Below are 14620 nucleotides of genomic sequence, written 5' to 3' on the forward strand. Positions count from 1 at the left end.
ATAAGTAAAACCTGCAACTCAATTGCATTGGAAATGTGGTGCTACATTAAAAATCTGAACTAAAAATACATCTTGTATATTTAAAAAATAATTGGCTTTATTGGAAGGTCCCTATCACTGCAGATTATTCAGTACAAAACTATTTGTTTTGAAACTCACTCCAGACCAATGCAGATATTCTTAGTTTCTTTGTAATAACAGTATAAAAATAATGCAATTTTGATTTTTTTAATTTGTTGGTTGCAAGTGATTAGAAGGAAAAAAGTAAAATATTTTGGCAATACATGTTTATTGTAAAACCATACCCATCACATACTACTTACTACCTAGGCTAGTCTCAAATTAAAATATACTTTTCATTCTATTCAGTATGGCCAACATGCAAGAGTGAATGTAGTTGTACAGCTCGTTTCCATAGGCTGAAGATGATCATGTGTGGATGATAACATAATTCAGGACACGTAGTTTGTTGCAACAGAATACAATTTCTTAGCACACATGTTTATTCAATCTCTTCGTACATCTCTCTTTCCTTAATGGGTCTTCACTAATGACTAAAATAATGCAGTAATGCTACACTACACAGATTCTTAGAAGCAATGCGATGTTGCATTGATTCCCCGAACTGTTCAGCAATGTAATAAACACTGCATGGCACAGGTTTTCAGAATAATGCAGCTCAGAATGTGACGTGTATCGTTTCTCAGAATAATGCTACCCTGCACTAATTATAAAAACAAACTACTTATTCACTGTCATGTAAATGAAACCTGACAGCAAGTGATCACAAATTTGCTTTTCGCCATGGTTTAAGTCCCCTGGCAAACGAGCCTTCAAGTTTAAATACTACAACATCAGTGTTCTGTGAAGCAGTCAAGTAACCTTTACATCAAGATGGAGTTGATGACAAAAATCAATCACGTTTGTGCTACAATTGTTTTCACTAATAGACTTTTTCAACCAAGACCCAATTCCTGGAACTTTGCTAGATCTCTTGACAAGCATGGAATTTATAGGTTACAGGGTATGATCACTATCTCTCGTGCAGCTTCATTTAAATTAATCAGCATCTCATCGCATATAGAAAGGTACATGACAATAACATGAGATAATTTTACAAAATATATACAAAATCCTTTATCCTAATCATTTACAATTATGCAAGCGAATAGCACCTCGTCCAAGGAATGTATTCCACGGGTAAACTTGACTGCACATTTCAAGTAACCAGCGTTTTACTTTAAATTGGGCAAAACTGGTAAACTATTAAATAAATAGACATGAAACCATTCCACGGAGATGAATATGACTTGGTGTTCTGTTCTCGATTGTTCTGTCACCAATTGTGCAACTTGGCCGTCATGGAAACATCAGTTCTCCCATCAAAGGACTCATCATGTTGGGATACCAGCCGCAATCAGCGCATGTTTCTCATTGTCATTTAAATTAGGTATGAAGACAACTCTATAGCAGTCCTGCTGTGAAAGCCGCTGAAAATACTCCGTTAAATAAGCCTACCAAAAGAATTAAAAGAATAATCTGTGTTAGCATCCATATGCAAGCCAAGCCAGATAAGCAAATAAGCCAACATACATGTATGACTACGTGTTGACCTAATGTTGGTGGCAATATGAACCTGTTTGTGGCGCTATGAACCTGTTGGTGGCGGTATGAACCTGTTGGTGACGGTATGAACCTGTTGCTGGCGCTATGAACCCGTTTGTGGCGCTATGAACCCGTTTGTGGCGCTATGAACCTGTTTATGGCGCTATGAACCCGTTGGTGGCGCTATGAACCCGTTTGTGGCGCTATGAACCCGTTTGTGGCGCTATGAACCTGTTTGTGGCGCTATGAACCTGTTTGTGGCGCTATGAACCTGTTGGTGGCGCTATGAACCTGTTGGTGGCGCTATGAACCTGTTGGTGGCGCTATGAACCTGTTGGTGGCGGTATGAACCTGTTGGTGGCACTATGAACCTATTGGTGGCGCTATGAACCTATTGGTGGCGCTATGAACCTATTGGTGGCGCTATGAACCTGTTGGTGGCACTATGAACCTGTTGGCACTATGAACCTGTTGGTGGTGTTATAAACCTGTTGGTGGTGTTATAAACCTGTTGGTGGTGTTATGAACCTGTTGGTGGCACTATGAACCTGTTGGTGGTGTTATGAACCTGTTGGTGGCACTATGAACCTGTTGGTGGTGTTATGAACCTGTTGGTGGTGTTATGAACCTGTTGGTGGCACTATGAACCTGTTGGTGGCACTATGAACCTGTTGGTGGCACTATGAACCTGTTGGTGGCACTATGAACCTGTTGGTGGCACTATGAACCTGTTGTTACTTCCCATTACCTGCATATCCATTCGATAAATCGGGTCGTTGAGAGCATCAGGGTCATCTTCCTCATCATCGTCACATTCAAAATCATAACCTGGATAGAAACACGAGAGATGTACACTTATACTGAGTCAAGATTGAATCAAAAGATAACCGGCTCCATTGGTCAATTATTTATTTTCATTTGTAGATTTCATGACAAGCGAGCGTAATTCAACTGATTTGTTTGCCTACACCAATCTGGCCTATACTGGTTAATATATAGTGCACAGCGTTGCGGACCACAGAATAGCTAGGCCATGTATGGAATAGAGCAGATAAGCTGGTTACCTGGAAAATCTGTGGCTGGAGCAAACATTCCCAACATACTTTCTAACGTTTGGCCTTCAGTCTCATCATCTCCATCGTCTTCTTCACAGTCATCCCATCCTTCATCCTGTTAACAGAGTTAACAATGTTGAAATTATTCTATTGACTCTAAAATCAATTAACACAGTTCCATGTATGTTGCCATGCAGAAAAATTACCAGTAGTCTACACTGTCCTTTGTACATTGCCATTAGATCCAAAAAAAATCTTCAAAACAATTAGATTTTTATTGTATAACATTGAAGTGCAAGCAAATATTGCAAACATTGAAGCAGATTATCATACTACTATTTGAATTTCATTATGCAATGTTTTACTTGTGTTGTTTTGTCCAATATCCTTGCAAGTGAATTTCTTTTTTTCTTTTTTTTGCCAATTTTAAATTTTCATACTCATATTGCATACATTGAAGCAGATGATCACAACAGCGGCGAACAATGGCAATGAATGCGGTTGGAAAACACACAACTCCCTAAGTCCCACCATTGCCACCAACATCAAGTGATTTTTGCACAAATTTGGCAGGTGTGAGCGGATCTGATGAACAAGGAATTTTTTTTTTAGTCTGGCCTAACAACACACAACATGGTAAAGCATCATAACGAATGGATATGACCGACAAATTTTTGATTTTCCCTAGACAGACAGTTCAAGGGTACCGCCAACTACTGCATGTTATCAATTGTCACCACAAAAGAAAGAGGCTCAATGCCATGAGGAAGTCGCTTCTATTTAAGTTAAAACACATTCATCTTTAAAGTTGCATTCATTTCTGTGAGGCATAATTCCCTGACAATTACATGTATATGCACCCCAACATTTTGAGGTTGTGGATGGGTAACTGGAAATCGACAACATGAATTGAGGCTTTGTCCAAACTTGAAGGTTGTATCTTTGCCTTGTACTCTCAAAATGAAATGGTGTTGAAAGGTCAGGACAGGATCTTTACTTTTACGAATCGGCAAACCATCATTTTAACACATGGTATGTTTTTAGCTTCGTTTTTGAAGTGATATTTCACATACATTCATACAATGACTACAACTTTAAAGCTACAGCAACACTGTCCAGAGTGCAGACTCACTTCATCCAAGTCTTCACCACCTGCTGACGCCTGTCTTGACATATTAGTTTCTACGGCATTGGACAACTCATTCACCAATAGTTTAAACATCTTTACATGTATTTGTATTGTAGTCCACTGATCTGGAGCTGAAAGTACAAAGTATACATCTCATTAATTAAAATGAAATCATTATATCTGCCTTGGAATTATTTTATGACACCCCACCTTACATTTTATGGCATACTACTATTTGAATGATTTTTATTACACAATGTTACACTTTGTTTCATATTCACATTTTTTTTTTCCTTTTTACTCTTTGAATGCCAAATTCTACATTTGTCACCCATTCACAAAATAAATTTGCATAATTTTGTTCATACATTCACAAAGATTTTGATCATCAAGATATGTATCCACGGAAGAATGATGTCCCTTTTGGTTCAAAATAAAAAAAAATAACAGAAAACAAGTCATTGCCAATGAGAAAGTCTCAGGTTGTATCATAGACATGAGCTACATGTACAGTACTCATTTCGCCCAGCCTCCCGCCCGCTTCCGGATTTCGATCGCTTTTTTTTCGCTCGCTTTGTTTAATTCGACCGCGCAATTTCCGCTTTTTTTCGACCGCGCAAATCCGGAAGTATCCGCTCGCGCAATCGCTCGCTCGCTCGCTCGCCTGGCAGAGCAACCGCCCGCATTTACAGTTCATTACCTACTGTTTCATGTACAAGTGTGTCAATTTTGTTTTTATGATGTTAAAATAAGAATAAATACAATCAAAAATTTATAGAACGACCGTTGAAAAAAATACGGTGGATCACACGGCCATATAAAATTGGTAATAATACATACGCGTAGCAATAATGTCCACCATAAACAAGATCGAACCAAACATGTGAAATCAAATACGAGACTGACACAGACACAACTAATATGAAATAAAACCATTCAATTTTTGGTGGAGAGCTAAAAATGTATACTGTAGAGTATGGTATTCATTGAGTAACCGTGTGTAGGGTGACGGTTGTCATGCACGCATGGTTTGGGTTTAACACGGGTCAAGTTGTAGATATGTAAATCTATGGCACCTATAACAATTGAAGAATATCTGCAGGAATAGTAAGACTGTGAAAAAAACTACCAATCGATTGTTATAGAATGACAGCAGTGTAAAATTTGTCAAACAAATACAATACTTGCAAATGTAATGTCGGCCAGCGCCCATCTTACTTGTCGAAGTTGTCGAAGCCGACATCAATGGAGATCGCGTTTTTCAACTAGGCGGCTGGCAAGCGGACTAACACGTTACATAAACTTGTTGAATTACAATTATGGTTTTTATTTTTGCGCCCAATGTCTCGTTATAAAATAAAGGATTCAAAGTTTGCAGGGTATTCCGTATTTTGCGAACTCTGGGCGAAATACTTTCATGAACTGTACGTAGTTCACTTACAGCCAAAACAAAGTCAGCTTGGACATTAAGTTGTGAGACGCGACAAAACAAACGCTGCCAGTGATAGATTACGTGAATAAAAACAAACAAAATAAACGCAATCAAAGGCGCCGACCACACGCTTTGGAAATAAATAGAACGCGTTGCTAAGAGGAATCGCACATGCATCTCGACGACGTCTCCGGTCATGAGCAGGGTTTGCCGCGTCTTAGAAAAATTGAAAGTTAAAAAGGAATCAGTGTCGGGGAACCATTCACAATGTTTGCATGAACAATCCCCCGCGAAAACCTTTTTTTTTCTGTTACAAACACTATGGTACCTGAATCCCGATTAATTCATAAATATGAATCGTTAAGGGTCAATTTCCTGCAATCCTTCAAGATTAAATTTGCCTCCGAAATTCTTTCTAACGATGACCTGGAAGATTGCCATGATTGAGTGCCACCATTTCTGTTCTAAGATTTATTCAGTATAATAATACAAATGTTCACCCCAACAGAGGTGCACATACAGTTTTAGCGACCCGAAGAGCTCATTGTCAACCGAGGCGAAGCACTACGATAAAGACTTTCCGTTCCCAATAAATAATAATAATAACAAAAAAAAAACTTCTCGTTCCCGACATTATGAAATTCTTTCGTTTGGGGGGAAAAACCCTGAAAAAAAACTGATTTTGACAAGATAATTTAGAAATTGATATTAAGAATAATTCATAACGAAATGTATTCCATATGTACCCATAATTTTTTTCATAATTACTGATTACACACGAATATTACAGAAAAAAATAATTTGCTATATTATCTATATTTGTGCCTTTTATTTGTCTTGAATTGTGACTGAAAGGAGCTGGATGAAATTACAAACTATGTAGTGTGTTCGACAACTCATGTATGAACAATAATTTTAATAAATATGATTTTACTTGGTAAAATTACTGTATTTTTCTACATAAAAACAAAATAATTTCACAATGTCTTTATTATCATAGCGTTGTTGGTAAAAGTTGAAAATGATACATCCACGTGAACCTGCTTATATGAGATCGAAGGAGTCTCTGTTTTCAACAGCCGTATACATCTAAAACTGCGTCATCGCTAAGTTTCCTTGGTGGACCACGAGCTCTGTTCCTTGTTTGGACGTTATCATGTTCACACAATCGCAGACATTATTTGTAAGGGTGCTTTTTGAAATGGCACATTTTCTCGATGTTTTAGCGAGTACTCCGCGGGTATATGGCTTGTTCTCACATCAGCATAATTTTTCTCGAATTCACTCATCGCTTTCCCACATGCACTTCTCGTTCTTTGCTGCTAGCTTTTTGCACTCTAATATGTTGTTGTTTTTGTCTTTCTAAACATCGAGTTTATTTTTGACATTCAACGAGATCGCTTGAATTTTGAATTTGATGACTGTTCGAATTTATCCACTTTTACAGTGATCAACATTGCGTTCGAGTAGAGTTACTAGTAATTATAAGCCTGATTTACATTTTTCTTGCGGTGTTTTTCGTCAATGTATTAAATATAAGTGCTTTGGGAAATAACATAATTATATTGCGCGAGTAAAAGAGTTTGGTGAGACTGTCACAACATACTAAAACAGATGTTTTATTTATTTCCAACGCGCGTGGTCGGCGCCTCTGATTGCGTTTATTTTGTATTTTTGTTTTCAAAATGTATCACTAGCTGCGTTTGTTTTGTTTTCCTCAACAAATTAACTGTTTCGAGATCTCTTTCATTTTTCGTCCGGCTGCTGCCAATCCAATAATTCGTCGTCGCATGTAATCAGACAAGCGATTAATCGTCACAGTCATTATACTAGTAGTTTAAGTCCAATTGATTTGTAGAAATTCAGCTATGCGATAATTATATGTGCAGTTTTGTTTTGCGCACCCAGACACGATCAAAAGTTAACCAATAGATTTTCTGAACTACACCATTCGTATTACTTGTGCAAATTGAGTAAGAGTCATAGTGTGAGTTGCGTTCGCAAATAACAAAGTGTCAAATTATTTTGAGCGCCGTTCGGAATAAATTTAGTCAAAATCACACAGAAACACACACACAACACACAAATACTAGTACTCAATACATATCGCGATTGACCAGTCATATAGCTGCTTGAACTACACACACAAGGACGTAAATATGTAAATACAGGTCACAGTTCGACTTGCGTAGCAAACGTTACAATGTGTCAAGTGATTTGAAGGCGTCTTTTTTCCAAAACAGAGAAGCAATGGGCGTTGTATTTTGAATCGTCATTAAAACCTAAATTTATTACGAATAAAAACTTAAGTTTATACATACAATGTACGATCATTGTTACTCCAGCGGTCGGTTGGCAAGCGGACGGTGTTTCTGAAGCCAGTCATAGCAGGAGCGAGCGAGCGAACAAAAGCGAGCGAGCGAGCGAACAAAAGCGAACGCGAGCGAGCGGAAAAAAAGCGGTCGGTTTCCGGTCGGAAAGCAGCGAGCGGTCGGAAATTAAGCGATAAGCGGTCGGAAAAAAAGCGATAAAAGCGGGAGGTTGGGCGGAATGAGTACTGTATATATATGACCTAATGTGTGAAGTTTAAACATGATTGGTCCAGGCTTGTATGAGATGTGGCTCTGGAATTGAATTCATTTAAACAAGATAACCACCATTTTGGATTAGATTGTGATGAATATGCATATGTTTTTGTGCGATATGAGGTCTGTTGAATGTGTGAAGATTGGACTTGATCAATCCAGGCATGTTGAATATATGAATCAGGAACGTTTTTATGGATGTCCATAGCAACCCGTCAGATTTCTCTACTGAACACCTAAAAACCAAGATATAACTAACCTTGGGCAGTTTTTGATCTTGTCCTTATTCCTTCATTGAGGTTGAAAATTTGATCTCCCTTCACTGTGATATCAACAAATCTTTTGTCATCCACTGCTATTATATGCTCCAGCAGTTTAGCTAATGCGGTTGTGCTAAGTAAATAAAAATGGAATTGAATGAAATCATTGCAAATATCTACATATCTATCATTCCCCAAAACAAATAATATCGTAGGTGGCCATGGCAAACGATTGTTTACCCTGCTATAGTAGAATGTCAGAAGATAATAGTAAAACAGGCTTACACTTCAATCTTTACAATCACTAGTTCCCTCTTTTCATCACAAATTCACAAAATAGTCCCATTTATAGTCTGTACTTTCCTTCAGAAGATTGGGGCAAAAATAGCCAAATTTTTTGAATAAAAATTGGAAATTGGAACAAATTTTGTCTGTTGGCTCCAAAATTAGGGTTCATTTCCAGAAATATTGAAAAATATTAGGAAACAAATGCAGAAAAATTTGGATGAGAAAGACTGCTGGTGAAAAGGTTGACCAGGTACATATCCTCTATGTTACATTGCCAGTTTCTAAAAATCAGCTATAGTGAATAGTTCATACCTAACTTTACTATCGTAGGCACCATAAAATAAGTGTTGTCTTGCCACCCATTCAGTCATGACGAATTCTAAAGCTGGTTTGCCAGTCGGACCAGGCACATTGTAAAGAAACTCTAGCACTGCATCAAGTTGGTTGTGTATTAGATGTGCAAATACCATAACAAGAGACTGTTTAGAAAAAAAGAAAAAAAATTCAAGTGAAGCATTTTACGGAGAATCACTGATTGGCATTGTCAAAACTACCAAAACTATTTGGAAATCAGAGCTTGGCACCTAATGTCATGAATATTTAAAAAAAGGAATGATATTTGAGTTAAATCACAATTTATTCAGTCACCAATTTTCATCACCATTTTGTCGAGTCAACTTAGAACAGCTTTAGAAACAGTTAAAAAACTGTTGAATTACGTACACACATGTGACTATGGATTGATTAATAAGAGCACAAAATTTGGAAGTTTCCAAAACATTTGACCACAGTACTACTTACCTGCACTACACTAAGCGACTCTGCCTGCTGCATTTTACTGAGGACGGCTCTTAACATAAGATCCAGGTCACTACCCAGAGCAGTGCCTGCTTTGGAGATTAAAGTAGACACCAGTCTTCCAACAAATGCTGCTGTGAACTCAGATGTCCTGGGATTCAACAGCCTAGATACAACTTGAACCACGTAATATAAACCACTATGTCCGGTTTCATCGTGCCACTGTATAAGCTGTTCTAATGCTACAGACACATATGCCCTCATGCATTCTCCGCCACTCTGAAAAAAAAAATACATAAAAAAAATATTATCTGGAACTAAAAAAGATGAAAAATGATTTTCATGAGAACTCCGGTATTAATTTTGTCTGTTGAACTGTATCAGTAGCTGCAGTGTGTGGTGAGGCTCATGATTTATTTTACATGGCAAGAAGCTTGATCGAAGGCCTAGTGTGCAGACAAATAAATACATATTTAAATACTGTAAAATACTTCATTTTCGCTTGAAATTCATTTTCGCTGAAGGAATGAATATACTTTTTTTCTTATATTTTACATTCAACTCATCAAAAATCAGTGAAAATAAATTCTATACAAAACACCCAAAATGCTTTATTTTATGATGAAATTTATGGATTACCTGCATAACAGCATTGTCATCTGTTCTCAGAGTACACTGTGCTGCTGTCGGGAATGATTGTGTGATGAGCGCATCGGATAAAGGGACAGTGCTGTTCCGAACTATTGTACATAACACGTCCATTGCAACCTGTAGACATGAATAGAGGTACTGATTTTAAATGCATCATCATGCACTGATTGAGTTTCAAGATAGCACTTGACTAAGTAAGTTAATAAATATGTAAATTAAGCTAAATTAATATGCACATATTTGTATCAAAAATTAGGCAGATGCTGCAATTGTCCGATAGTATCTGATCAATGAGCTGCATTATAATTAGACAGACTAACAAACTAACAGACAGACAGCACCATGACATTAGCTTTATTTTCGTTCTCTATACAAAGCATAGATTTACTTACCGATGCCAAGCCTAAAGGTACTTTATCTACAGGTGCATTAAGTATGCTGTCCAGCGTCGGAAGTAAACGGACTTGTAACGGTTGTTGGCAGGCTTCATTTTGTGATAGTTCTTTAAATATATCTTGAGCCAGTGAGGTGATGAGTGGATCTATACAAGAGAACAGGTTATTTTTAGCATGAATGAAATATCTAAGAAGATGATTTTTATCTGTTTATTTTGGGCCATAACTGTCACTAGACTATGACAACAAATTATCTGTGTCATACCTTACCTTGACTGTACTTCAAAAATAATGCTGTTGTCAGTGGCGTGACCTTGTTTTCAACAGATGCTGTAAATGCTTTGTCAATCTGAAAGACACCACGTTTTGTGATAAATGACAGTTATTTCTCAAGAAATTATAATGTATTTCTCACTTTAAACATTTGATGTTGAAATTTCAATATCAGGGTCCATAGCACCAGTAGCCAAATGATTTCCAAGACTTTTCCAGACCTTTTCCCAAACTTTCTTGCATACCCCCCCCCAAGACATTTTTACCCTTAATTGAGGCCAACATCATCACCAAAGCTCATCAAAGTTCTGAGGATATGGTAGTTCCCTGGAGAAAACTGGCCTTTCTAAAATGAATTAATAACTATGAAGAAATTTAAAGACTTTTCAAAGATTTTTTTATTTTTCCTGTAATTTAAAGACAACTCAAAGACTTTCCAGACCTCAAAAAATCCAAAGATATTCAAAGGATATTCCCAATGCTATGGACCCTGGAATGGCCTGGATATTTGAATATGTCAAGAAATGTCTGATTAAGGGCTTTTAACAAAAGAGTATGGAACTTATGTATGGTGATACACACTGAAGATCCAATTCCCTGCACGCATCATTCTAATGTATGTCTAACCTGCGGCATCACAGAATTCAGTTGACACTTGGAAAGGTTTGATATAATTCACTGTATTCAAAAAGTGTAAAACAATACATGCTCTACAACAGAAGATGAAAACTAAAACATGCATTTCCAAAGAACTGCATGCCAGAAAACTGATAAATTATTCATTTTCTACTAAAGATAAATTCATCAATTTTATAATGGATATAATTTTCAAGAAGCACCCTACAATCATTAGCTCTACAGTCTCATTTACATCATTTGTATATTAAGCTGTATATTTGTCTTGCAGTGTTATGATGATCGTGCAATTCAAGTGACTTTAATCAACGTAACTGGCATCTTGACTGCACATAACACCAGTTTTATAAGCTTATCCAATAAATCCTTTTCAGGAGATGTCCAATAGAATAACAAGATGGTAGATTCCTTGCTGGTACTTACTGTAATAACTATACATAGTGTTTCCATAACTAGTGCTAAGACCTCCGCTGCAAATTCTGTCGCCAACACAATTAACCCATCTAGGATATGAGTCAAGTACGGTACTAATATTTGCGTGTTACTAGATGTCTTCAAGTGATCACAGAAACCATAAACGGCTCTGACAGATGACACTCGAACTGATGGTGGCTGGTTTTTCTGTAGTCCACGGACAGTGGCTTCTAAAAATCTGTTGAGTAAATAACATTTGTTGTATGGAATCTTAAATCAGATATCATGTGACATTTTGGCAAAAGCATAAGATTCAGTTGTTCATTCTTAATGTATTTATGAAAACAGTGGTTAATGTCCAATGGACTGAATAGTTCATCATACATTATGCAGACAGATTACACACCAGTAATCAATATTGTTCCTACTGTCCATGACAAAAAGGACTCGTGTAACAAGCAGATTCTCCACCACTTTACATCCACCAATCCATGCCACGCCTATGTCAGTACTTACTGTTGAACTAATTCTGGTGTCATTGCTAATGTAAATCTGCTGGCCGCCCACAAAGCTCTACCCAGTAAAAATGGAGATACTGTCACAGATAAAAAAAAAAAAAAAAAATATTTTTTTTACAAATGTCAGTAAGCCAAGTGATAACTTATTCTACAATATAATTTGATTAGTATTTCCACAAGCTGACCATTAGTACAAAAAAACAAAACTATGCACACCAAGGCTAAGACATTCTCATAGAAATATATTTGGAAGTGGTTAATTTATGTTTTTCATACATCTACTTGGTTGTTATTTATAAACTTGTATTCAATGTTTCATTTTCTTCAGAGGATCCAATTTCTAAAAGTCAATAATGCTGCCAGTTGCAGCCGACTGCTGAATATAAAGGTAGAAAGATTGGAAGAAAAGTCAGGAATACAAAACAGACAGTTTCAAAACAAAAAAATCAGGTCACAATTGAAAGCATGTATGCACACAGAAACGTCAACTCACCTGCAACATTGAGATCAGTAAGTATTACTGACGTTAAAAAGTCATTCAATGGAAAATTTAAATTACCACTAGATACTGTGTCAATAATTAAAGCTTTGACGGAACCCATTGTTAACAAACATGATTCATGTACTTTCCACCTGCGCAAAAAATAAATTTCAACCATGTTATTATTTTATTTAAGAGAAAACAATCACTGATCAACCAAATTAGAAATGTATTCTCTAAAAGGATGCAATCAATCAACATTCATTCATTCGTTCATTCATTCATTCATTCGTTCATTCATTCATTCATTCGTTCATTCATTCGTTCATTCATCCAATCGTTTTGGATTACATCAAAACAGAGACTACAATTATTACAACCCAAATATACAATGTACATCTTTGGGCACTTCAGTGTTCTCCCCAGAAATTTTCCATAGAGTCCCGGCTAATTTGCATAATAATTAGCATATCATTTGCATAAATTAACATATTGTTTGTCATTTGGGAAATAAAACAAGACCAGTTTTTTCCTCCTTTTTTTTCTATTTATTTTATGTACAATCTGTATACAATTATTGCACTGCATGTTTAGTATTGCAAATGTCCCGCAGAAATACTGAGTTTTCTGTTTCTTTGCTTGGCCCAGCAATCAGCAACTTTATAAAACCCTGTTCGGTCCTGGTAAATTAAACATTGGGTTGATGATTCTCAGTGCTTGTATTCCATTTCTGTTGTTTTCTGGTTAAATACTACAACTGTTACGAGTCACGATACTTGCGCTACTATGTTCGAGCAATAATAGTTTTTCTGGCTGAAATTATCCATCTTTATGTATTTTTTTTAATCATTGATGTGAACAATTGTGAACAAGTCGAGACAACGGAGGTCTGAATTAGGAATTATACCACGTAAAATTGAGACTTTTCCTCCAAGAAATAACACAAGTGTCACTCCAATTTCCACACGTTTCTTGATTAAAATTCCTGATTTCTTGATAAATATATTATTTTCCATTATGCTTCACTTAACCCTTTGCACACCATAGATACTTTGTTGCAACAATGTTGCAGGGCCCATTACTAATTTGCATATTTGTACTCCCATTACCCAAAACTTCTTTACCAATTCAGTGTGAGCCAGGTAGGTTGACATGTACACAGGGAAAAGAAGACTAGGACACTGTAGTTTCATTTCATTTAAAAAAAAAAAAAACATTTTATTTACAATTCACTTGGTTTCTAATTTATTATAAAAAAATATTACTCAATGCTGTAGCATACAGGCATGGTACCTGATAAAGCAGTCATCTTTACACAGAAATACATTACAAAACTTGCACCCAAATGAAGTCTCCACAGAATAACCCTTAGGAGTTTTCTTACCAATTCTAGAACATCATTTACAAGAACGTTTCTTTCGCTTGGAATTTGGTTGCATCATTTCACACTTATGAGTAGGGAGGTTGGCGTAACTCAAGCTGTTTTCAACACCAAGTGACTGTGGTTGTGGCCCACGTTTTTTTACGACTACAGTACCCAGCAATGAGCTGACTTGATAAATCAAGACGAAAATCTAGTTGCCTATACCTTCTTCTTGGATTAGGGGAGTGAGCAATTGAATATAAAATAAAAGAATTAACAATCATTCGTTGGATAAAGAAGAAAAAAAGATACTTCCAATATTTCATATACTTCTTACTAATGGAATAGTAAGATGCCAACTGGTCACTCAGATCCACACCACCCATGTACTGATTATATTGCAAAACAGAAAAAGGAGTAAAAAATGTTTTCCCACCCCTGGTGACATCTCTCCCACCTGGTGAACAATTTGTTGTCAGCATTCGAACTTCACGTTTATCATACCAGGTACAAGCAACAACTTTCTGACTCTGACGTACAATATAGTCACCCTGTTTCATTTTCACAGAATTCTTTATTTCCCCTGGCAGCCCTTTACTATTTTTACGAATGGTGCTACAAATGTATGTGTCTTTGGAATATAAATCTAATGCTATCTGTACAGAACTGAAAAAATTATCATAATAAATATGGTGACCAAAATAAAAATATTGCTGTGTTAAATCACAGACAACCTG

At 36.5% G+C, this 14620-nt stretch overlaps 1 protein-coding gene across 1 annotated transcript in view; it reads right to left on the bottom strand.

The window, feature by feature from the left end:
• Positions 1-465: 465 nt before the first annotated feature.
• LOC100369939 (importin-9) overlaps positions 466-14620 on the bottom strand; it is a 31869-nt gene continuing 17714 nt past the window's right edge. Inside the window, exons 11-23 of the mRNA XM_006822482.3 lie at positions 12533-12672; positions 12038-12116; positions 11531-11759; positions 10469-10547; positions 10196-10344; positions 9792-9920; positions 9156-9431; positions 8667-8833; positions 8066-8199; positions 3793-3920; positions 2670-2775; positions 2354-2433; positions 466-1514 (exon numbers count right to left, since the gene is read on the bottom strand). Coding sequence (XP_006822545.1) covers positions 1395-1514; positions 2354-2433; positions 2670-2775; positions 3793-3920; positions 8066-8199; positions 8667-8833; positions 9156-9431; positions 9792-9920; positions 10196-10344; positions 10469-10547; positions 11531-11759; positions 12038-12116; positions 12533-12672 — 1816 coding nt within the window. The 3' untranslated portion in view covers positions 466-1394. The remainder of the gene's footprint in view (positions 1515-2353; positions 2434-2669; positions 2776-3792; positions 3921-8065; positions 8200-8666; positions 8834-9155; positions 9432-9791; positions 9921-10195; positions 10345-10468; positions 10548-11530; positions 11760-12037; positions 12117-12532; positions 12673-14620) is intronic.

Source organism: Saccoglossus kowalevskii, chromosome 3 (assembly GCF_978046115.1).
Source record: "Saccoglossus kowalevskii chromosome 3, keSacKowa6.1, whole genome shotgun sequence".
In the NCBI taxonomy this organism is placed as follows: domain Eukaryota; kingdom Metazoa; phylum Hemichordata; class Enteropneusta; family Harrimaniidae; genus Saccoglossus; species Saccoglossus kowalevskii.